At 48.2% G+C, this 24,210-nt stretch overlaps 1 protein-coding gene across 1 annotated transcript; it reads right to left on the bottom strand.

Moving 5' to 3' along the window:
* Positions 1 to 1,744: 1,744 nt before the first annotated feature.
* On the bottom strand, positions 1,745 to 22,854 carry KCNJ5 (potassium inwardly rectifying channel subfamily J member 5). Its single transcript, XM_066203540.1, has 3 exons — positions 22,497 to 22,854; positions 13,851 to 14,797; positions 1,745 to 3,226 (listed from the first exon to the last, which is right to left on the bottom strand). The coding sequence occupies exons 2-3, from the start codon at positions 14,788 to 14,790 to the stop codon at positions 2,880 to 2,882; spliced, it is 1,287 nt and encodes a 428-aa protein (XP_066059637.1). The 5' UTR covers positions 14,791 to 14,797; positions 22,497 to 22,854; the 3' UTR covers positions 1,745 to 2,879.
* Between the last annotated feature and the right edge of the window lie 1,356 nt (positions 22,855 to 24,210).

Consider the following 24,210-nt stretch of genomic DNA (forward strand, 5'->3'; position numbering starts at 1 on the left):
CGGTTTTTAAAGTACACTGATGAGTGTAGAATTTATATGGGATATTTACATGGGTGAATGTATCTGTGTGAGTTATTTCAACTCCCATAAGAGATTTGTATTTAAATGTTCATTACAGCAAGGAATGGATCTTTTATGCTTTTATTCCCGTAGGTTATTGTCCTGCACGTGGTGGTGAACAGCAGGGAAACGGATCCAATTTTTGGAGATGACAATTCTGGAAGAGGTGCTCTCCCTCACTATCAGGAAAGTTCGATACTCTCACTAAATTAAAATTCTTTCAGGAAAAGGTCAACCCTGGGGCCTGCCTGACAAGCTTCAGAAAGGGTCCCCTAACCCCCAGAAGCGGTGGCCAGGCTTCACAACTTGAAAAACATGGTCTGAAAATACAGGAAACACAGGGTGCCCCCAGCCCTGGGGCATTCTCTGCCCTGGATCTGCTCAGCTCAGTGAGGAATGCAAGAGGGCGTTTCTCCCATCCTCCAGAACCAGGGAAGTTCCTGGGCTCAGCTCATGCAGACACAGTTTGAAGCCTCAATTCAGGAAGTCACTGGGGCATATTTGCAGATTCCAAACAAACAAGTCTTGTACTACCGCCCACGCCCTGGGATGGATTTGCACAACCCACCCTCCCGCAGATATCCGGCCAGCAACAACCCGAACTCCTTACATGAGGATATATGAATTCCCAGACTCGACAGTCTTAGGAGGGAGCAGTTGTGTGGGATGAAATCTCGAGGGCCATGAGCAGACTAAAGAGCTTTTTGGATATTTGCAGATGGTCTCCTTCTCTCTGGAAGGCAAGAGCCAGGAAGGAGAAAGGAGCAGAGGGAGGCCAGTGCCATTTTCCAGGCTCTGTCTCTGGCCTCACAGGAGGGACCCATCAAACCTCATGTTCAGCTGAGCTGGACAAGGCAGCTCGTTGGGCAGAGCTTCCGTAACATCCCTCCAAAGGCTCAAACTGCCTCTGACTTGTACAGACCCAGTGCAGATTTACTTTCCATTTCCATCTCCTGCATTAGGAGATCAGCTACAGAGGAGAATCTGAAACCCAGTTCTGATTTTTGACACATAATTATCTTGCAGAGGTTGGATGAGACGGTCTAAGAAAATGAACAAACCATTCTAAGGATCTCATTTTTCTCTCTGTTTTGTTCTCTCTTTGTTCTATCCTCTGAGGCTCAGGATAGAAAAAGAACCTGAGCAGAAAAACAAAAATGAGACCTCTGGAAAAGTTCTGCCTACTCTGAGGCTGCAGGATGCTTTCTAGAACTGATGAGCATTTCCAGTGAGCTTCCTTCCCTTGAAATGTGCTGTATAACTGAGAGGTAATTACTGTACCCTGGAGGCCAAGCTGGCTGCTGCCTCCTGACATGGTTTAAGTACAACACAGCCATGTCATGGTCATTTTTCCACCCCCTCAGAAAAACCCCCACAAATTTCTCTCTTACCTACATTATAAGATTGTATCTCTAAATAAATGGTTTCTCTGACCCCTACAGATGGTATTCTCCTCCTTGTTTCTATGTCAATAGGACCACTGCTTTCTATTTCCAGTTTATCTTGTCTGTGTACTAAAATCAAGAGGTAAAATTGTATTTCAGATCCTGAGTGTGCAGCTCAGTCCAGACAATGTACATTTATTCCCCAGATAAAGATACAGTCCTTTCTCTATGGAAAATAACTCTTGCATATTATGTATTTTTCATTTTGTTTTATTAAAGAAGTAATTCTACAGGTAGCCTGTTTTTTCCACCAAAGTTTGAGGAGCAAGGGAAGAGATTTTCCCCAACAAGGCCATTTTTTTCCTGTGTTGTTGAAATTTGTGGAAATCTTTTATCTCACACACTGCTTTTCTTCATTCCTTTTCTGGATAAGACAATCCTCTTTGGGAAATCTGGTTTTCTGCCTCTTTCTAAAGACCAAAATTGTTGGCTTCAGTTATGTCAGTGTGTTCCCATTAGCTGCAGGAACATCAGCACCTCAACCTTTATTTTAAATATGTGCTTTGCAGAAGAGCAGTGAATTTTGTAAACTGCCACTTACCCAATCTCCCCACTCCAGAGTCTCTGAAATTCCAGAACATTCCAACCCCCAGGGGACAACATCCTCTGTTTTAAATCATCAATCTAAATCATCAGTTGGAACTGCAACATTCAGGCCAGAAAAAAGCCTTCACTGGGGCAAAATCTAAACTTTCTGACCATGGGCAGGCTATGAAATGTGTCAGAGATTCCATGAAAAGAGTACACGAAACACTTCAGCTGGAAAAGACAAAACATTGGATAAACATGTTAAAGGTCTGCAGGGAAAGGTGTCCTGCTCATATCAGACATTTTGCATGAAATAAATCCCAGTGGCTGTGATCCTGGAAGAAAACACTGAAATTTGTTTGTAAAATTCATGAAGGCAAAACACTTCACTACATAGAAGAGAGGTTTTTTCCTTTTCTTTTAATTTAGCTGGAACAATGTCTACAATACATTGACTCACAAATTAAGTGAAGGTATGAAATCACATTCTTCATACTGAGATGGGACATTCTGGACTGGTTAAACACCCTCGCGAGAGGGGCAGACTTCTGCTCGTCCAATGAACACCTTTTGAAACAACCAGTGGTAGGAATTTCGGTTTTAACAGTAATGAGAAGAGTGGGCCTTGTCCATGGAGATCAAGATGCTTTGCAGAGGAGGGCAAAGCTCAGAGCCACAGGAAAAGGGAGGGAAACTGAGGCACGGTGCAGTGCAGTGACTCCCGGGATGAGCAGCAGGCAGCAGAGCTGGACACGAATCCCAGCTCTGGCTGCCAGTCAGTTCCTGGCTGGCCAGTCCCGTGTCCCAGCAGGGTGTGTGGGTGTCTGTGCTCCAGCAGCTCCAGGGTTATACAGGCACCTCTTCCTTCCCCTCTCCCGCTGTCCCGTTGGCTCCGCTCAGTCCTGCTGGCTCCCTGCCTTCCTCCTCCTCCTCCTCCTCCTCCTCCTCCTCGTCCTCCCTGGCTGTCCCTGTGTCCTGGCCCAGGATGGGCAGGTGGCTGAGGAGCTGCCCTTCCCGGCGGGACTGGGCCAGCTCCTTGGCACAGCACACGGGCGTGTGGGTCTCATAGGTGCTGTGGAAGCTGTTATAGTCCACCTCGTAAAAATCCTTCTCCAGGGTGAGCACGGGGGTGAAGCGGTGTCCCCACAGCACCTCGGTGTCCATGTAGGAGCTGCGAGCCTGGCAAGTCATCCCTGGGTGGAAAGAGAGGGATGTTAGAGGCAAAGCTTCCTTATGTGCTTACCCAACCACGCCTGGCACTTAAAAGCACTTTCGTGTCATTTCCATACCTGATTGCTCTGGGACACAGAAAAGTCTTGGTTTAATAAACCTCACAAAAGCCTCTATCATGAACAAGCTGAGCACCCAAAGGGAAAGGATGCATTCACCTCCGCATCTTCCACCTCCTCGTGCTCTGGGGTTGGCAGACTGGGACCTCTAAGCAGCTTCTCTCTGCCTCCCCCTGCTCTGCTGTGGTGTTGTTTGTGTGGCTAACACCAACAGGTCCTGGTGGATCCTGCTGGAACAACCTGCAGCCCGGCAAGTGCTGCCCCAGTCCTGACCTACACAGCCCAGAGCACAAGGAGCCACTGCCCTGCCCTCCTCCGGGGCTGGGCCCATCCCTCCTCCTCTGCACCAGTGCCACCATTCCCCGTGCAGCAGTGCCACCATTCCCCTGCAGCAGTGCCACAATTCCCTGTGCAGCAGTGCCACCATTCCCCTGCACCAGTGCCACAATTCCTGTGCACCAATGCCACAATTCCTGTGCACCAATGCCACCATTCCCCTGCAGCAGTGCCACCATTCCCCGTGCAGCAGTGCCACCATTCCCCTGCAGCAGTGCCACAATTCCCCTGCAGCAGTGCCACCATTCCCCTGCACCAATGCCACCATTCCCCTGCACCAATGCCACCATTCCCCTGCACCAGTGCCACAATTCCTGTGCACCAATGCCACCATTCCCCTGCACCAGTGCCACTATTCCCCTGCACCAATGCCACCATTCCCCTGCACCAGTGCCACAATTCCCCTGCAGCAGTGCCACCATTCCCCTGCACCAATGCCACAATTCCTGTGCACCAATGCCACCATTCCCCTGCACCAGTGCCACTATTCCCCTGCACCAATGCCACCATTCCCCTGCACCAGTGCCACCATTCCCCTGCACCAGTGCCACAATTCCCCGTGCAGCGGTGCCACAATTCCCACTTCACACAGCTGCACACATCTGGATGGTCAGCCCGAAAGGTGAGAGGTTCCCAACCAAGCTGGCTTTTAAATTTCCTAGGAGGGTTCAAGGCTTCGTACTTATGGATTGTGGATACAGTGAACAGTAGCTCACAGGGAACTGATACTTGTCAAGCTGCTTCTCAGCCGCATGGATCAGAGCTTATTTACCTTGGAAAAGTTTTAAAGAGAGACTTTGCAGAGGAGGGATAAGTACACCTGTGAGCAAATCCTCTTGGAATCACCTTGCAGTGTCAAGGGTGTCTTCTCTTCCAGACATTTGTCTTTTCTTTGTCCTAATTATCTTTTGATTTTGGAATTAATTTCCAGTGAAATGTTAACCTCACAAAGTCCTCACCTTGTTCTCTCACGGAGGGTGAGGGACTGGCCTGGCTGGAATACATTCAAAACATGCACTTGATCCAGTTTCTGGCAATACTTTCAAGTCTAATTCCTGCAGCTCAGAGCACAGGCACAGAAATCTAAAGTAATGCATAGGGGGGGGGGAAATCTCAGTGTCAGATGCTTCAGGGAAGAGAATATCACATATTCTCACTCTATGAGCCCATAAGTGACTGAAATCTCAGAGCAATCAGAAAACCCCTTTCCTTTAAAAAAACCCAAAGCTACCTTTGTGAAAAGAGGGGTATTTTGTTCTTTTAATTGCTATAGACCATTAAAAGACACCCACACAGGCAAGTGCTCTGCAAAGCTGAAAGTCTCTTACTGCTTTCCATGGTTTAAAGTTACCAGGCCAGGAGTATTTTGTTCCTTGAAAGGGGAAGAGACAGTGACACACGCAATGCTGAGACATCTGCAGCTCTGTAGCACAGACTGAAAACCCAATCTTTCCCCTCAAGAAGATCTGCAGGAGTGTTTTCTTCTGGGCAGGAACAACAAGTACAGCGTTAGTCACAGTGTTCCAGCGTGCCTGCTTCCTGGGCTGGAAGGAACAGGGAAGTGCAGGGGCTGCCATGAAAAACACAGCCAGGGAATTAAAAATCACCCCAAGTGTTGCTGCCTTGAGGAGAAGCTCTGTGGAACCCCAGTGTCTTTTCAGAAAACTCTCAGCTTTTGCCTTAAAGAACAGGGCGAGGCCACTCCTGACTTTGGTGGCTCTACAACGTGCAGGATCACCAGCCCTCGGGGTGAAGAGGGTCAGCCCTCCTGCCCTGTGCCAGCTCCACACTTCCTGGAAGCCCAAGGAATCCTGCTGATTTCCCAGTCCTGGTACAGGTTTTCCCAGTGGAGCTGTGTCACTGGCACTGATCCTACACTGACTTCCCTGGGCAAGGGCTTTTATTCCTGTTGTTTGGGTGGTCAGGGCTGCAGGGCTAATCCCATTTCCTGGTGCTGCCTCATGCCAGGAGGTTGGAAACCAGCAGCTGGCTACAACAAACCAGTCCTTTTCCCTTTGCACAGAGCTGGTTTGGCACCAGAAATCCCAAAGGCCTCCACGTGCCTCCTCCAGAGCCAGCAAGGAGAGCAGGAGGGGAGACCCTGCAGGCTGCAGGATTGGTCCTATGACTGAACCAGGTGATTCTTATCCTGGTTTTCCAAGTGCTGCATCAAGGTACCGTGAAGGAGTCCCCAGGGCGAAGATGGGGTGCCCTTGTGAAATGTAAGGGCCTGGGTCCCTATAAGGCAACTCCTGCCTTACGGTCTGGCCCTGAAATAGCTCCTTCCCTGGGGGAGCACCTGGGTGAACCTGAGCTCCTGAGACACGGTCTCAGTCCCGCTCTAAGTATTCAATTAGGGCAGGAACAATGGAAAGCTTTCAACAACCAAACACTGCTGCTTCCAGCTTCCTGCAGGAGCTGCTTTCTGTAACCCCAGGGGGACACTGAGCCAGCACAATAAGACAACTTGTAATTGCTCCATAATCCCATTCAAATATTCCTTTTTAGCACATGTGCAGTGGTGTTTAATTGCGTGGGGACACACTGCTTGGCAACTCCCACATCACCCAGTAAACAACACCATTGTCTCTGCTTCAAATTCCATTAAGTGCCTGCTTTGCAGGCTGCCCTGTGCTCTCCAGCCTGGTTAATTAATGCATCTGTAATGTCCCTAGCTAATTATTGCCTCTGTGACTGTGAAAAGATGACAGAAGAGGTGTGGAAACAATAAACCTTATTTTTATTAAGAGCACATGGATGCAGCCACTTGCCACTGGAACACAACGTGAGCCCTCCGTGCTCAGAATATCCCAGTGCCACCTTGCAGTGGGGCACAGAAATCCCCAGACTCAGACCTCTGTGTATCCCTGAAAAAATCACCCGTTTAATTGCAGAATTCTGATTTATCTGAGTCTGTGGGATGTCTTGGGTATAGGGAATCATTTGCCATATGCTCCCATCCATCAAGAAAAATCAGAATTCAGAATATCCTGAGTTGGAGGGAAGCCACAAGGATCACCAAGTGCAACTCCTGGCTGGAAACAGACCCATATCTGGGTACCACACCAGCTGTGACATTACTGCTCTTCTACATCACTCATGCAGCCCTGAAGCACTGACCCTTGAGCACAAGAACTCAAGAGATTCCAGACTCTTCAAATTTCTTGCAGAATTAACCGTAGTATGTATGGCCCAGATAAAGGCTGTTGATCCTTTCCTCAAAGAACATATAATGACACATTTTGGGTTTAAACAGTGCAGATACAGAGAAGTGGTATTTGGGGATTTCATTTAATTCATTCAAACTTCATGCTAAAAGAATACAGAATCGCAGAGTGGTTTGGATTGGAAGGGACATTAAATATTGACACCTTCCACTATCCCAGGCTGCTCCAAGCCCTGTCCATCTTGGCCTTGGACACTTCCAGGGATCCAGGGGCAGCCACAGCTGCTCTGGGCACCCTGTGCCAGGGCTTCCCCATCCTCCCAGGGAACAATTCCCTCCCAATCTCCCATCCATCCCTGCCCCCTGGCAGTGGGAAGCCATTCCCTGTGTCCTGTCCCTCCATCCCCTGTCCCCAGTCCCTCTCCAGCTCTCCTGGAGCCCCTTTAGGCCCTGGCAGGGGCTCTGAGCTCTCCCTGGAACCTTCTCTTCTCAACAATCCCAGCTGTCTCAGCCTCGCCTCATAGGAGAGCTGCTTCATCCCATCATCTTCATGGCCCTATATCCTCATTTTCCTTCCTTCAGTCCAAGTAGAGGTACTTGAAGTCATAGACACGTATTTTTCAACTCTAACGTATTTTCTGGTTTGATAGACTATTAAAAGTTTCATTTTCTCTTAAACAATCTCATTTAAAAATGAAAAAGTATGTTTAATATAGATGTGTGCAATCAGTCTGTTGTGGAAAACCTGGAATGATATGAGAAATCTTCAGATGTCAACTTCTAGTTGCAGCTTTCTCATATCTTAATGCAGCAGCTCAGCTTCATGTTGCAAATAAAACTCAATTTTAATAGAAACCAAAGATAAAACTTGTTCAAAGTTAGAAGCAGATGCATCAAGTTTTCAATAAAGCTGGAACCAGTTCCAGGATTTATAGATGCTGGAGACCAGGCCACTGTGTCCTGTTTCAAGTTGTGCAATAAACATTTCACGGAGTTTGAATGATAATTTCATTACAGCAGAATCCTAAGAAGTGGATTTCTTGTCTGTGGGTTGGAGCCACAGATCAATAACCGAGCTGTGCCTGTTCCTGCTTAAGGCAGCCAGGGATCCTCCCTAAACAGCCTCCCAGCAGATGAAAAATCCAGAATAGATTGTGATGTGTATTAAAGCAGGTGTCTCATCACATCTGAGAGCAGAGGAAACGCCGGGGTGTTAAACAAGTGCCAGGGAACTCTCCAACAAGGCTCTTTCCTGTGGTAACAGTGAGTTATCAAAGAGCTGGGAATGTCTGAGCGTGCTGACAGGGAGCAGGAGCAGCCGGCTCAGCACGGGGCTGCTCAGGCTGCACGGGCAGGATCCCGCTGATCCTGCACTGGAGCAGAGCTCTGGGCTGCCACGTGCTGGGAGAGGGGACCATGCTCCTGGTGCCCAGATAAAAATGGTCCTAGTCACCCCAAATCTGCATCTGCAGCTCTTTGGTTGCCAGCAAAGGCTCTCTCCAGCTGCTGGAGGATGGTGATTTTTGGCAAACGTCCCATCCTGGCCAGGTGACCTCACTGGAGGGTTAATGGGAGAGCACAGGGGGGCACAGAGGGTGCTCTGCCAACCCCGAAATCTCCCCAGGCTTCGATGGGATCCCATCCCGAGCAGAGGCGAATCTTCCTCCAGTGCTGCTCCATGGCCAGAACCTCCTCAGTGGGCAGAGATAGCCCAGCCCCTGGGGCTCTCAAGACAACATTTTTCACCAGGCTAAAATTAACTGTGCTCATTGAAATGCCAGGGAGCTCAGAGATTATCTGCTGGGAAATGTCATGTGGCTGCCTGGGCTGGGCCAGATCTGCTTGGCCCGCTCCGACACGGACACTGCTGGCAGTGATCTCCCTCCTCTGCCCTTCTTTGCCCATTCTGTTGTGTCCAGGGTGACTTTTCTCCTTCTCCTGGATGCTCTGAAGCTGTGGAGCACCCACTGCCCAGGAACTGATGACTTCTGAGGTGCAGTGGGAATGAGGGAGGTTTACGGGTGACAAGGAAAAGGTACAAAAAATTTAAGTTCTATCGCTGTAATTAAGCAATATGTGTCTTTCAATTTGAAATAGCATACGGTAAGTTATAAAAGTTATTAGTTCCTCTGTGTTAATTGGACCAAAGAACACTGTAACCTCCAGAAAGTCAATATTCTTCCAACTTGAAAAGGAATATTAGAAGGTAGGAGCATGGTCCTCCAATTATTTGTGCTTGTCTCCTTTAGAGGACATGGCTGGGCTTGATTCACTTTGATATTTATGCCAGAGGAGACTAATAGGATTTTAATCTATCTGAATGCTCTCCAAGCATGCAAAACCTCCTAGGTAGTGGGAAAAAAATACAATAAAAGGACTTTATGACGTAAAGACCTTGGGTTCAATTGCCATGTCTCTACCAGGTGCAGCCTGAGCCAAGCTCACACCAGGTGACTTCTTCAGGGTTTACAGTGACTGCAGAGGCACCTCAGACACCACTGCCAGCCTCTGCCTCCAGAGGATAGTCCAGCTCATGAACACAATCACCTGAGACATCTCTTCCCTATAATTTTTTAGGCAGTTTCTGTAACAGTTCTGCAAGGTCCTCCTTGCAGAAGAAAACTTATTTACATGCAAAACGCAAAACAACACAAGACAACTCAAACCAGATGATGAATGCCCAGAAACTTCATTCAGTAATTTCACCCTTCCTTTGTGCTCCCATGAAAATCATGATTAATTTCAGCATATCTTTTGTTGTGACTACTCCATTTGGCCCTACAGTTACAGCCAGGAAACTGCGCTCTGTCCTCTGCAAAGGTGGATAAATCGAGGTGAAAACTCTGCTGTTTGCCTACACTCCCACAGGGACAGGATGGGTTAATTACTTCTAATCATTAAATCCCTTTTTATCACACTGACTCTAAGCCAGAAAAATATATACCTGTACTTACATAAGAGTTCATTAAAACTTCATTTAGTGACTGGACTAATCAGGCATCTGGAGTGTCTCTTATGCCTTATTTAATTGTGCTGGGAAAAAGAGGCAATGAAAACCAGGGAGGACCAGGAGCGGAGTAACAAGCTCTGCTACCTCCGTGCCCAGGGAGCAGCAGTGCTGGATGCTGTGCCGAGGGAATGAGGGCAGCAGGAAGCTAAGGAAAAAGCAGGATTTGGATAACTGTCAGCAAATAGCAGAGGACGGGTAAAGCTGGAAAAGAAGTGACTCCCTTCAAATTACTTGCCAGGAAGTCTTGTAGGATATGCAGAGTGTGTCAGCACATGGAGTGATGGCTTACAGAGAAAAACAGTGTTTAAAAAATTGGACTTGCTAATGTTCCCTAACTGGATCAGCTAAATCCTTCATCACAACCCAGCTGACTGCACCATGTGGGAGGGGGGCTGGACCTCCCCTGCTCCTCTCTGTCCCAGCAGCTTTTGAACACTGTTCAGTTTGGGATCAGCAGGGGAAGGGCAGGAGCTTTGGCCAGCAGCAACCAGGAGCTGTCCTGTCACCAGGGTGGCCCGGAGATTTTGGGAAGCAGAGAGGCAGGGAAAGCAAAAATGTATTCACTGTGCAAATAGATTTTCCACCTTTGCTTTGTTCCGTTTTACTGCAGGTCAGATTTGGGGCAGCTGATCTGGACAAGAGTCCCTTTCTGATAAGGCAAAGATAATGAATTCCCTGAAGTAATCCCTGTGCCTAATTCATCAGGGACCCTGAGAGTGATGCTGCTGCCCCCGAGACACCTCGAGACACGGAGCAGCCCTGAGAGTCACAACACTTGTCAGCAACACTCATTTTGTTTTCACAGTGCTTGTTTCACCCAGCAATGACCACAACAGGTCTGCCCAGAAACTCACTCTCCCTTTGGCCTTTTCCATCCGCTCGTGGAGCCACAGTGCCTCACCCATCCCAAATATCGATGGGAAAAGCTACCCCTGGCTTTGTGTCAGTGGAGCAGCCCTGGGTGTCCCAGAGCTCTCAGTGGAATAACACCAGGTTTATTATCTTTTTCAGCCAAATAAACCCACTGCATTTTAGGCTGGCTGGTGAGCTGCTGTTCTACAGTGTGCTGTTACTCAGGTCTTTGAAAAGCCAAGGCAACTTGAACACAAAATCTTTGTTTCAAGCCGCAGTGTTTCACTTTGTAAAAAACTCAACGACTTGAAGGGTGTGAAGTCCTCAGAATTTACTCTACACTTTTCATTTGAAGCTATTTACCATCTTTGCCTTGCACTGGGTCAGAATTAAACTTAAATGTCAGTAAATAGAGCTGCTTGTTTGAGAGGAGACAACACGTTACATTTGTAATACATGTGCGCCTGGTTGAATCTACTGAAAACAGCTATAAAATCACCATCCCAAATTATCAGTAAAAAATATCCCCACTCTAAGCCATGCTTAAATTTCTGTAGTCATTGATCTGTTGCCAATCGCCATTCTGACCTGCTTTACAAACACCTGATGGAAAACAGAGCTGTGTATTCTGACCAGTGGTACTTCTGAACTCTGGGGGTGGATTCTTAATTTTCTGTAGGGGTTGCTAAGGGAACAAATGCTCTGTTGTATTTTACACTGCCCTGAACCTGACCAGGCTGTGACTGTGTCAGGATTTAACAGGAGTCCTGCTGGGAATAAGTATCACACCACTCCTGAGAGCAGATGGGGCTTGAGCAGTGCTGGGAAGAACCTGAAGAATTTGCTTGGAGCAGATTTTAAGGTGTGGAGGGAGGGATTAATAACCCCAAACTGCTTTATCAATATTCCCAAGTGTGAGGATGAAGCAGGAAAGCACAAACATTATCTCTGCAAGCCATTCTTCTTGTGACAAAATATCCCACAGCCCTGGCTGCCACAGGTCCCTCAGGACCCATCCCAGCCTCCAAATCAGATCCTGGAATCATCCAAGGTCCACTCAGCTCTGAGTTCAGTGCAAAATGCCTCCTCCACCTCCAGTGTGGGACTTCCCAAGCTGCCTTCAGAGCCCAGGATAATTCATTTCCACAGATGTATGCTCCTTAATATCCTTCCAGCCTGGCCTGTGCAATCCCTCTGGGAGAGGAGCCCATTTGTAAGGCAATATTATCCCTCTGCCATGCTTTTAATTCCGAGGTTGTTATTGATAATGACTTCCTCTCACACATCCCCAGCAGAGGCTGAGCCTTCCTGCGAGGAAGGCAGAGCAGCAGGGGTTCAAAGCATTTATAGTGTCACTGTGCGACGAGGAAAGAGGCTTTGAACAAACAAGGAGCTGCATTCCATGCTCAGATTAGGAGGCTCCAGCCTCTAATAAATGTTTAGGCTGCAGAATAAGTCACTGTTACAAATCCTTGCCTTTGATAGTCTTTTCCACTCACCCCTTCCTTAGCCACATCTCTGCAATGCTCTGCTGGGGAAGAACATTTCCCTGGAAATGCCAGGTGAATTCCACTTTCACAGCACATATTCCAGCCCAAATGGAATGTAATTTATCCATCAACTCCCATCGGCTCTGTTTGGGAAAGTCAGCTACTGCTGATCACCTAAAGAGAGATTCTGGGACATTGAATTACCTCTCCAGACAGCTGCCTTTGGGAGCAAAGGTTTGGGATGCAGGAATTTGAGAGATTTTTCCGCCTCTGACTGTTGGGAGACTAATGAGCAAATCTCCAGGAGGGGATAACATCAACAGTCAGCAAGGGCTAGAATCTGTGAGACAGGGTGCTGACACCACTGAGTACTTGTAACGAGCTGAAAACCCCTGCTAACGACTCAGAGAGAACCTCATCAAGATGGAAAACAAAATCCAGCTACCATCCACAGGAAAACCCTGGGCTCATAACTAAAATCCTGAAACACCAAAGGAGAAAAAACTGCTTTTGAAAGCTCTTTTGGCACCTCTGACTTTGTTTGTCCATTTTTAGCCAGCAGTTCTCTCCTTGGGGCTGACTGCAGCCCTTTCCCCCTGCAGACCCTTACTTCCATCAAGACATTCTGCCCACCCCAGGCTGAAAACCCTCCTGGAAGGGCGCTGAGCATCTCAGGGGCTCGGACATGCTCGCTGTGTCCCAAGTGCAGCAGGAAGAGCTGCCAGCTCCTCTCCAGACCTGGAACAAAGGCATTCATGCAAGCTGAAATGACCCACGGTGCCATGACTGCCAGGTGTAGCCGCATGCCCAGGCAGAGCTCTTGTGGGAGACACCTTTGTGGGAGATACCTCTGTGGGAGATACCTCTGTGGGAGATACCTCTGTGGGATGTGGGAAGGAGCCTCTGTGCCCATCCCTTCCCTCAGCTGCCTCTCCCACTTCGTTGAAACCTGAGGCTTACCACTTTCCCAGATTCACTATACACGGACACAGAGTTCTTTTATCCTGCCACAAATACACCCCTAGGAGGAAACTGGGAATGGGCTGAGGATATCTCCTAATCTCCTATTACCCAGCTTTGCCTGAGCTGATAAACAGCTGCAGGGCTGCAAAAGTCACAAAAGCAGTTTCTGTATTTTTCCTCTTTTAGCTCATTCTGGGAATGTGTGTCCTGCACCACGTGCAAGTCATTCAGCCTCAGCACGTGCTGCTTTATGGGATACAGTGAGACTTGGGCACTTCATAGCCCCCATTAAAATCAACACTACAGCAGTACCTAAAATAGCACAGTTACAGCCAATCTTTAATAGGGAGGAGAAAAGGGAAAAGATTTGCACCATGAATTTTGATGACAGGAAAAAGGACCACCAGAGACTTCAAGAAATCCTTTAATCCATTGCTTGTTTTCTCCCCTGGATCAGTTTTAAGTGATTATGGGCAGCACCAGGGCTGACCCCTTCACCTCAATCCCAGACTTATAAAAGGGCTAAAGGCCCCACTTTTCACTCCTGGTTATCTTAGACACCCCACCTGAGTCAGGCACTACCCAAGGACAAACCTCACCGTGTTCCCAGTCCAGGTGACGTGGACAGTGAAATCCTAATGCCAAACTGCCCACAATGCACTGTGCCCCTTTCCTTCTCAAAACAGTGACTGATTGCTGACAGATCCTTACCTGTGGCTTCCACCATTCCTTCCAGAATGACCACAATCTCAAACTCCTCCTTCTCCAGCTGGGTGCGGGACATCTCCCAGAAGGGGCTTTTCTCATTGATCTCATGTGAGATGATGAGAGGGGACACCAGGAACAACCTGTCGTCTCCGGTGTCAAATCCCACGTTGATGTCCGTTTGATTCAGGGGAATAAACTCTCCTTCTTTGGTCTGTTTGGACTTAATCAGTTTGGCTCGAATGGAAGCCTCGACAATGTGGGAATTGCGGAGGTCCCCGACCCGGAACATGAGGCAGAGCTTCTCATCCCTCATGGAAATGACAGCGTTGTTGGAGAACATGAGGGTCTCCGCCCTCTTCTTTGGTTGGCTGATCTTGACGAACATGCATCCCACCATGAAGGCATTGACAATGGAGCCCAGGATGGCCTGGACCAGGAGCAGCACAATGCCCTCGGGGCATTTCTCTGTGATGACCCTGTGGCCGTACCCGATGGTCGTCTCGGTCTCGATGGAAAACAGGAACGCCGACACAAATCCGCTGAGGTTTTCAACACAGGGGATCCAGTTCTCGTCTTCCAGGTGGTCCAGGTCTCCCCGGATGTAGGCGATGAGCCACCAGATGAACCCAAAGAACAGCCAGGTGATGGTGTAGACCATGGTGAAGACCAGCAGGTTGAAGCGCCACTTGAGGTCCACCAGGGTGGTGAAGAGGTCGCTGAGGTACCGGTAGGTCTCCTGGACGTTCCCATGGTGCACGTTGCACTTGCCACTCTTCTCCATGTACCGCTGCCGTGGCTTCTTGCCCTCGGCAGAAATGAGCCGGGTCCTGTCCGTGGCGATGGGGACATCATCCCGAGCCTGCTTGGGGATCTTCTTGGGCTCCCGGGATGTGACCCCAATGTCCATGTCCTGGTTCATGAAGATCCGGGAATCTCCAGCCATGGCTGGGCTGCACAACAAGGAAAGACAGTTTCAGGCGGAAGGCAGAGAGACAGAAACCATTTTGTTTCACTGTCTGGACCATCAGGACGTTGTTTTTGGAGGGTTCACACTTCTCCCTCAATAGCCACTTGTTAAACACAGCCCTGCGGTGACCTGGAATTAAAGACTGATTTATAACACACAGGCCCTTCAAACATCAGCCGCTACTGGGGCGATGGGCACGCTGTGGGAGCATGGAACAGTTAAATCTTGGAACATTTTGGAGGTTTTCTTTTTGCCCTTAGATTTTTTCGCTCACCAAATTTGCCTGAGATCACAACTCAGAACAAAGTAAAGATACATTGACATCTTTTCAGGAGGGACTGGAGCTTTTTCATGCTTCAGGTTTTGGGTGCATATCAAGAGAAAACTTAAAAATTAAGAGAAAATGCTGAACACCATTGTCTATCTAAATCATGAGTCTAAATTATGCATGAAGGCTTCCCTTGCAGTCAGCAGAGAAAGGCATCTCTAGGGATAATTCAGATTTCAGGAGTGCTGAATCACCTTCTGGAAGTTTATTCGTCAGTCTGGGCTTTAAACGTGAAATAAACATTTAATTGAGCATCTTGAATCCCAAGTGTGAGGGTGTGATGAATCCAGGCCTGCTGTTAATGAGATCTATCAAAGCTCACCCCTTTGCTCCATCTGACACTAGACAAAATCTCTGGGAACTTTTAGGAATGCATCAGAGAGTTATTAAAAAGCCCACTGTTGACATTCAGAGTTTGCTTACCAGGACAGAAATAAGGAACACGAGATGAAGGTAGAAATGCTTTCTGCCAGTTATAATGTAACATCCTGTTTACTGAGATTATTAGATAGTCCTTTAAAAAATGAGAGTCTTGACTCTGGATGCAGGGCACAGACAAAATCTCTGTCAAAGACTACCTAAAGAGCCTTAGGGATATCAAAGACAGAGCAGCAATATTTTCTATGGCGTTCATTCCCTGCATTGTCCTCTGCAAATCCTATTAAAACCTAACTAAATCTATTACTGCTCCCTCTATCTTTAATCTTCTTATGCTCCTGTGAATGAGAAAAGGTGTAGAGATACAATTAAGAGTATCTTGGGAGAGACAATTTTTAAGACTGAGCAAAGTAGCTTCATCTTTTTGGTATTAAAAAGCACAAAGGGTGGGCGGGAAGGAAGCAGAGGCAGGATGAATAAATGAAGCAACAAATTTTCACTTCCATTCGGCTGCAGCCAAGTCTGGTTAACGGCAGAGAATACCTCATGGCCCTTGTCGAAATCACCATCAATCACTGCTCCAACGAAGCAGCCGAGCCTGTTGCTGGAACCAGCCCCGCTGGCTCTGCTCCGCAGGGAGCACAACCATCTGTGCCCAGCACAGCCCGGCGCTGCTCCTGCTGCCACAGCCGCCTGCTCGGCGGGGCCGGGGCGCTGCTGAACCCCGCAGCCACGGCCGGGGGCAGGGAACGGGGATCCGTGGTGCTGCGATGGGAAATCGGGGGGGATCGAGTTTGCCACCCACCCTGGACATGAGGTAGATAACCCCAGTGCTGGGTGTTGCCTTCCCCCAGTGCAGCCAGCATTTTGCCAGAAGAGTCACTCCTCCTCTGTGTCCCTCCTGAGAGCTGGCTCAAGGTGTACTCACACGCATCCTCGGCTGCTTTGCACTGCCTGCTGCAATGGAAACCTCCAGACCCCCTGGCCTGGCTCTCTCTGCACCGTGAAGTTCGTCTCTTTATACGTGTGCAAAGTGCTGCAAGATGTTGAAAAATTGACAAGGGCACAGCTTGACTCTCACTCCCCAACATGTGAAAGCACATGGCAGAACAATCACACACTTTTCCCCCCTCTTTAATAGGGAAAGAAGCCTCCCATCCACTGAGAATCAGGTGGTGAAGAACCTCCTCACTTCCTTCTTACAAATAATATTCTCAATGTATGTTTGCATTGATTGATTAATCTAAAATTACTCCATTTGGACTGAAAAGCTCGTCATCAATCTAAATGTAAAACCAGGCAAGTGTTGCACGCTTTCAATTTTAAAAGACTAGTTTAAAGATAATTTGGTTATAAAAGTAAATTTGAAGCTATCACTGGCACCATGAGAGAGAGAACAATCCAGTTCCAAACTTCAATCTGGAGCGGAAGACTTCATCTTCTAGATTCACACCAAAGAGACCAAAAGGATCTTAAAACTTACTACGAAGAACAGAATAGAGGAAAAGCAACCAAAAATCCTAAATCCCTGGAAAGATCACTCTAGTGGAGCAGGCTTGAGGAGCTGCCCATTAACGAATGCACAGAGGAACCTTTTTAACTAAAACACTCTCAGGGCTGGCAACATCTCTGGTGGTGCTACTGACCTCCAGCAACAGCTCAGCTGAAACATCTCTGCAAACCTTCAGGAGCACCTTCCAAGTGATCGAGTAAACCAGAAAGATTCCTGCTGGATAAGAAGTTCACTGACAGCTTCAGTGGCATTACAATTCCTACCAATATTTCATCTTTAACCCTCCCACTGTAGTATGAGCATAACCTCAGTCTGTGGTGATTGAAAATATTTAAGCATATGAATTTTTGCTTCAGAGTCTTTAAACGGGATGCTCCTGGTTAGCAGTATGAACAGAGCTTTGGATGGCTGTACACTATGGAGCTTTCTGCTCCAAGTGATTCTAGGGTTTTCTAATTCTGAGTAAATCACTACTTTTCCTTCTGCCTTTAATTCCTCAACAGCAAAATTATGGACGTGAATGGTCTGTGAGATCCCAGGCATGAGACTCTTCTAGGAAATTTGCTGTCATTCCTTTATGATTTTAACTGCCCTTGGGAACTTTAGCCCAAATGACAAGATGCTCTGAAAGGAGCAGCGTAACTGTGGAAGGACCTGGTTAACTCTTCACTGTGTAGTGCACAGCCACTGCTGCCATGCATAAACATCTCTGCCACACCATGGTAAATACGTTCGTGCATCTCCCAGAGATTTCAGCTCCTGTCTGTAAATCCCTGCTCCCTCCAGCGCAGAGAGCCATGACGTGAAATTGCCTCTTATAGTCACAGGCACTGTTCTGTTTCTTTGGCATTTACCACCTTTGGTTAAACGAGGCCAGGATAATAAAAATGTCACTTCTGTACAAAGCTGCCTTCCTTCAGGACAGGCTACTGCAAGAGGAGCTGTGAGTCAGTGCATTATCAGCCTTGTAGAGAGGTTTTTATCAGCCCTGCTGATGTTCAGCTCTGCCCAGATGACACACTCAGGGCAGGTGGTGACATTTAAGAGCTGGGATTTGCTGCACAAGAGTCAGGCTGGGGTTAGGTGAGAATCTTCAGGAGGCAGTGTTTGGCAGAGCAGCTCCCAACCCCTGTGACAGAGCTGATGTGCTCCTGGTAGGTCCAGCAATTTGCCAGAGACATCGAGGAAGGCAAAACTATGAAACACTTGAAGAAACTTCCTTCCCTTCTGACCAGGGGGCTTTTTCCATTTGAACAATTGCTGATCTGGCTGCAGTAAACACACAAATTTCCATGGGGATGGGATTTGATGCTGGAAAGGACTAAACTGGCAGGCAGGTGGAGTTCAAAGAGGTGAATTTGTCATCAAGTCTGTGTAAAAGCAGACTTCTTTTTGTTTCTTTTAAACCTGATGCCTATGTTTTCTCACATTAGGAGAATGATTGAGCAACTGTTCTTTATCAAACCTCCCACACTTTCCCAGAAGAATTTTTTTTTTTTCACTTAACCCTGTCTTCTTTTTTTTCCCCAGACAATGAGTCCTGAACTTCTCAACAAGCAACTAATAATACTGAACAGAGATCACTGAAAAACCTGACTTGGTTTTTCTGCTGCCCGTTGGCCCACACCACATAAACCAGGTTACTGTGCCCAGTTCCTCTGGGCCACATAATTCTGCTTTAGGTTACAGTGCTGCAAGGGAATGAAATTCTTAATTGTCAGACAGGAGCAACACGGGGAAGTAGGTGCAGGAACAAAGGAAATTAAAGCAGCACCCGAAGAGAACAAAAGCATTGGCTGCTGAACACAGAGTGCTCGTGGGAAGATGGAGGAAGGAGAAATCTCAGGAGAAGATGGCCTTTGACAATCTGAAGAAAAATTACTTGAGATAGGCTCTGACCGAGATGGAACTTCGATTTCCCTGAGAAAGGCATCTTTCCTCCCTCCTTTTATTTACTGCCTGTGTGTGAGTGAGACTGAACAGCCAACTCCACCAGGCTGCCTTTCCACACACACCTGTGCATGCCAGGTGAGGAAAGGCAGGTGGATTTGGGGTAAACCATGGAATATTCCATCTTTCTGACTTATATAACTAGAAGTTTGGGGTTATGGTGGCTGCCTCTTTGGGAAGCGCTTGAGGATCCACAGGTGGAGGGAAGGCTGCAGGAGAGTTGTGCTGTTGAAAGCCAGGGAAAAAGATTCAAAGGTTCAAAAGTTCCCTGATCCCAGTAATTCCCTCTCCAAGTGTCACTTCACTCAGCACTAAGGTGGGAAGGTGCCTCTCATCTCCTCTGTGAGTTTTTGGTAAGTCTCAGCACCACTTTCCTGACACTCAGGATGTGACAGCAGATTCCTCTGGGGCTGGAGGAGACCTCACCTTGCCGCCAGGTCACAAAGCTGGGTGGCTGCTGGTTCACCTGACGGGCCAGGGTGGCTTTGTGCTTGTCACAGAGCTGGGCTGTGAGAGCTCCTGTGTGCCCAGAGTGCCCCTGGCTCGGAATACCCCAGCAGAAGGTGCTCAGTCTTTTCAAAGAAAATCTCTCTGGCCACGGAGCCAGTCTGAGCCCAAGGAACTGTTTATGGACATTTGCACTTTCCTTTCACCTGTGAGTCACCTCTCAATCCATTCTTCTCCTCTGACATCCTGGGGCCCTTCCATTGTCGGTTGTGAGGGAGGAACGTGACTTTCCCACTCCCAGAGTATCCAAGTGCTTCACAGCACTCAACACAGGTATCACGTGCCGTGAAATTTTATTTATGTATTTTCCGAGATACCAAGGAAGGGCTCTATTTCCCATATTTCAGGATGGGGGAGTGACTCACAAAGAGACTTAGTTCTTCTACACTCAATTGGGAGTCTGTGGCAGGGCAGGAATTAAATTCAGCTGTTCCAAAATCCTCAATGAGCACCTGGAATCACTGTAGAACTCTTTCCTGCTTCCTCCACTCTAGCAGCAGGGAATGCAGTCCCTGTCTGCTTCAGGTGTGTCTGAAGATTGCTCTGCAAAGCCTCCACAGCCTGATCCATCAGATGAATAACCCAGCAAGATGATTTCCAAAGCCAGCGAAGGCAGTTTCTGTTCTCTCAAACAGCTACAGGTTTCAAATACATTTTCCCCTCAACTATGGATTGAAGTGTAAAACCCCCACGCATGACACAAATTCACAGCTGCATTAACTATAATGACTCCATTATATTTTAATGAAAACTCCTTTTAATAAAAACTCCGTAACTTTTAAATATAAACTCCTTTTGTTTCTCCTACACAGAAAAGAGTAGAGCAACGAAACTGTGATGAGGAGAGAGACTGGGTGTGGTTTTTTAACAGAAAAATAAGATGAAAGCTAGAAAATGCTTTTTGAGGCATCATTCAGGCTTTTACAACTTGTTAGAGCACAAGGACTGGAGAATCTGGAGTTTCCATGAGATTGGGAATGTCTCCTACAGCACAGTTCCACTGCACAGGAAGGATGGGAGGATTTAATCCATGTAACTCCCAGGCAATTCTCTTGTACTTCATTGCATTAAAGACCTTGAGCGTGACCAGTCCCTGTGCAAAGGATGCAGCCACAATATTGTGCTCTTAGGTGTTTTCCATGATTTGGAACAGTCAAATGATATTTTCTCTACCAACAACAAGAATGCCTGGAAATAAATCCATGTGATCGTTCCACCTCCAAGGAAGTGACTGCCTGAGGCACTCTGCAGCCTCTCTGTCCCTGGCCTCTCACCCAACTCTATTTAGGGACACCTTACGGTGTCATTGAAAATCTGACCATTGTCTTTCAACCAACACAACTGAACAAAGACAGGGACACCCTTGTCCTGATCAGACACTCCTGCTTTTTCTGCTCCTGGCAGTTTACTCTGAACAGCAAACACTGAATGTTGGGAAAGCAGAATCTCAGCTCTAGGAGAAAATCCTGCCCCAGGAGCAGCAGTGTTCCCATTCTCCACTGTTTAGGAATTCACCATTGCAGCAACAAAGAATCACTCTGTAATCTGCAGCTGCTTTAAAAAAAATACAATAAAACTGTTGAACAAATTCACACTTCTGCAGTACCTTGCACCCAAGGAATTCACAGATGGATTTACCAAACACAGGCTCTTTTTGCCCCAAGGCCTTCGGCAGTGCTTGAACCCACTGCAGAAAGGGGTCAGGAGTCACAGAGGAACAAACCAACCTCATACCAAACTGTTGGGCAAGGGCCAGTGCTTGCCCCAAGTGTCCAAGTGCCTCTCCTGACCTCAAACTCAGCAGAAAGTGGGTGACTTAAATAGTGAAGTCTGGAGATTTGCCTTGGGATATTACTCCAAAGTTCTGTTTACCTTTTGTTTTTTTTTGTTTTTTTTTTTTTTTTTTCCTTTCTTTTTTTGCAAATAATTGGGAAGGAACTTTCTAGAGATGGAAAATATTCTGCTCTGGGAAACAGAAATGATCCTGATCCTTTATCTCCAACTGAGAGAAGAATAAGAAGGGTAGGAACAGTCAGGCAAAGCACTGAATCCCAGAAGTGAAATAACCCCCCGCACACAAACACTGCCCCACACACTCCCCATCTTCTCGGGGAGATCCTGGTTGCTTGGACTGGACAGAGAACCAGTGAGAAAAGCCAGTTTGGTTCCCCCCGAGCCTGTCTTCCAGAAATCCAAGGTCTACTGTAAAGTAAAAGGGTGCAGGAGGAAGGAGCTGCTTGATGACAGTCTCCAAAAGCCAGAGGTAAGTTTTTCGGGACAGGGTCACTTGCTGCCAGTTTTCGGCTGGTCCCTGAAACTCCCTGTTCAAACCCAAGGGAAAGATGCTGTGTAAAAGTTAACCTGGTGCTCCCAACCACCATGTGCTGGCACAAAGAGAACCCCAGGCACCTTTCTGAGTGAGGCAACAGGACATTAAAAAAATCAGTCATGCTTTTACCTCCCAGAGCCATAACCCCCGAGGGATTCCCAGTGCACTGCATTCCCTGTCCCCTCCAAGGGCTGAATATTCCACTTCCTCCTCTGGAGACAGCACTGCCAGGGCTCTGTAACTCCAAGCTGACTGGCAAGTATCCTAATTATGAAAGAATTTAATCTTGGACTCCAGATAACAATTACGGAGTCGCTCCACACAATTCAGGGCTGTTCACAGATCGGTCTCCTGGTGCCCTTTGCGTTCCAGTGATCTCCAGTAATCCTGTATCTGAGCAGTTCCTATTTTTTAAAGTCTTTTCCTGCATCACACCTTTAGATCTGACAATGCTTTTGCCCAACATCAGCATCCAATCCCTGCCTTCCCAAAGAGTTCTGTGGCAGCTGTGAGTTGGGCAGGAGCATGTCCACAGCTCCCACCCGGGCAGCTTTGGGCACAGGAGCCTGGCATCCCGCTGGCCCAACAGCTCCGCGTTTGTCCTGCTGGGCTTCTGATCCTTTGCAGCCAGAGAAGATCGGGAGTGAGCTGGAATAACAAAGGAATCGGTAACTTACTTGCTACGAGCGGCTCCGCATCAGTGTGGCGCCTGGGCTCCGGGGGGCAGCTGGCCGGGGGCAGGACCGGGGCTGGCAAAGGCTGCGGCAGCAGCGGCCGGTCCATGCCATCACCAGGGAGCCGGGATCGTCCTCGGAGCCCCGGGCCGCCTCCTGCCTCCCTGTCGCTGCCCGTTCGCAGCGAACATCGATGTGGCACGGAGGGCGCCCACGCCCCTGTCCCTGGGTGTCCCTGATCTCCCTGCTCTGCTCCAAGCCCTCACCCTCCGCCGCTGCGGGGCCACTTCTGCCTCTCCTTCGCCTGTCTTTCCCTGCTCCTGCCCTCTCCCGTTCCGAGGGATCCGCGGTCGTCCCGAGCTTTTGAAGGGCTGGGGCAGAGGGAGGGCGCGGAGGCTGCGTGTGACGGCGCCTTATCTGTTCTCAATGAGCGCAGGGGCGGGGGGCGAGGGAGGGGTTTGGGCGCTGCCGGGAGAGGGGCTGGGCAGGGGGAGAGGCGAATCCCTGCCTGGGGAGCTCGGGATCGCAGGAGCTCTGAGCTCGGGGAAGACCTCCGAGCTCGCCGGGGCGAGCAGCGAGGGGTTCCCGGGCGGCTCCCCCGGCGCCGAGCGCTCCCTGCTCCTCCCGGGATCGCCTTTCCCGGAGTGCGGGCTGGGCTGGCATCCTTCAGGGGCTGTGGGCTGTCGAAATCACACGAACAGAAAGCAGTTCCTAAAAACCGGGAGGAAGGAAGAGCGCGGAAGCCGCGCATTTCACACGTGTGAAAATCGTCACCGGCACCGTGGAAACTCCGCCGGGCTGGAGCAGGGACTGCGGGGACACTGGGGAGAAGGGGGAGAGCTTGGTTCCCCTGGCACGTTTCCTCTGCCTGGCGCCCATCCGGCTCTGCCATGGTGTTTGCTGACGGAGTTGTGGGGTTTGCCTGGGATTCAGCCAGTCCCCGGGCGTGCTCTCAAACCGCTTCAGTGCTTTGCCGTATTTTTTTGTCTTCCTCTTTTTTCTTTTTCTTTTTTTTTTTTTTTTTTAATTTTATTTTATTATTTTTTCCCCTTTGTCACTGATAATACCACACTGTCTCCCCAGCTTAGTGAAATATTTCCTTTTCTGAAAAGCAAATGTCAGGCCAGCTGCATCTCTCAGGCAGATCTGCCTGGTGACTGCAGGTTACCCTCAGGCTTTGTTGCCCTGTTCCCGCAGTCCTGTCCCCCTGTCCTCCCTAATTCTTTATTCCAGGAGCACACACATTACAGCCCATCAGAAAAGCTTTCACAGAAGATTTGTCTGGTCAGGAAAAGAGAACTTACCCAAACCAAAGCACTGCGCAGGAATGTGCAGGTATTGCAGGAATCTGTGAGCTGTTTTTTGGGTTTTGTTCCGCTTTGAATGATTTTCAATTTTTTCTTTTTTAAAAGTTACACTATTACTAATGACATACATCAGCATTGGAATGATATTTTTATTTTCCTATATAAACTTTTTTTCTTTTCCTTTTTTTTTTTTTTTTTTGAACAGAGGAGAAAGGGAACTAATGGAACTTCATGTAGGTCAGAAAACTTGATTCTTAACCAGCTTAAATCTAGGCGACATAACACCTTATTATGGAGACTAGACTGGGAAAATCAAAGACAGACATGCTGAAGAAAGGGAAATAACCACAGGTTTGAATATTATTAGTAGTCATATTGCCCAGGGACTGGGAGAAACCCATCTCTATACA

Source organism: Chamaea fasciata, unplaced genomic scaffold, assembly GCF_029207755.1.
Source record: "Chamaea fasciata isolate MVZ Bird 193981 ecotype frontalis unplaced genomic scaffold, bChaFas1.0.hap1 SCAF_24, whole genome shotgun sequence".
NCBI lineage: Eukaryota > Metazoa > Chordata > Aves > Passeriformes > Sylviidae > Chamaea > Chamaea fasciata.

Bases quoted from the DNA above. Each gene is read 5' to 3' on its own strand.
- KCNJ5 (XM_066203540.1), bottom strand. From the start codon at position 14,790: ATGGCTGGAGATTCCCGGATCTTCATGAACCAGGACATGGACATTGGG. The intron at 3,227-13,850 runs GTAAGGATCTGT...CTTTCCACCCAG, and splicing joins AGGAATGGTGGAAGCCACAG to GGATGACTTGCCAGGCTCGC.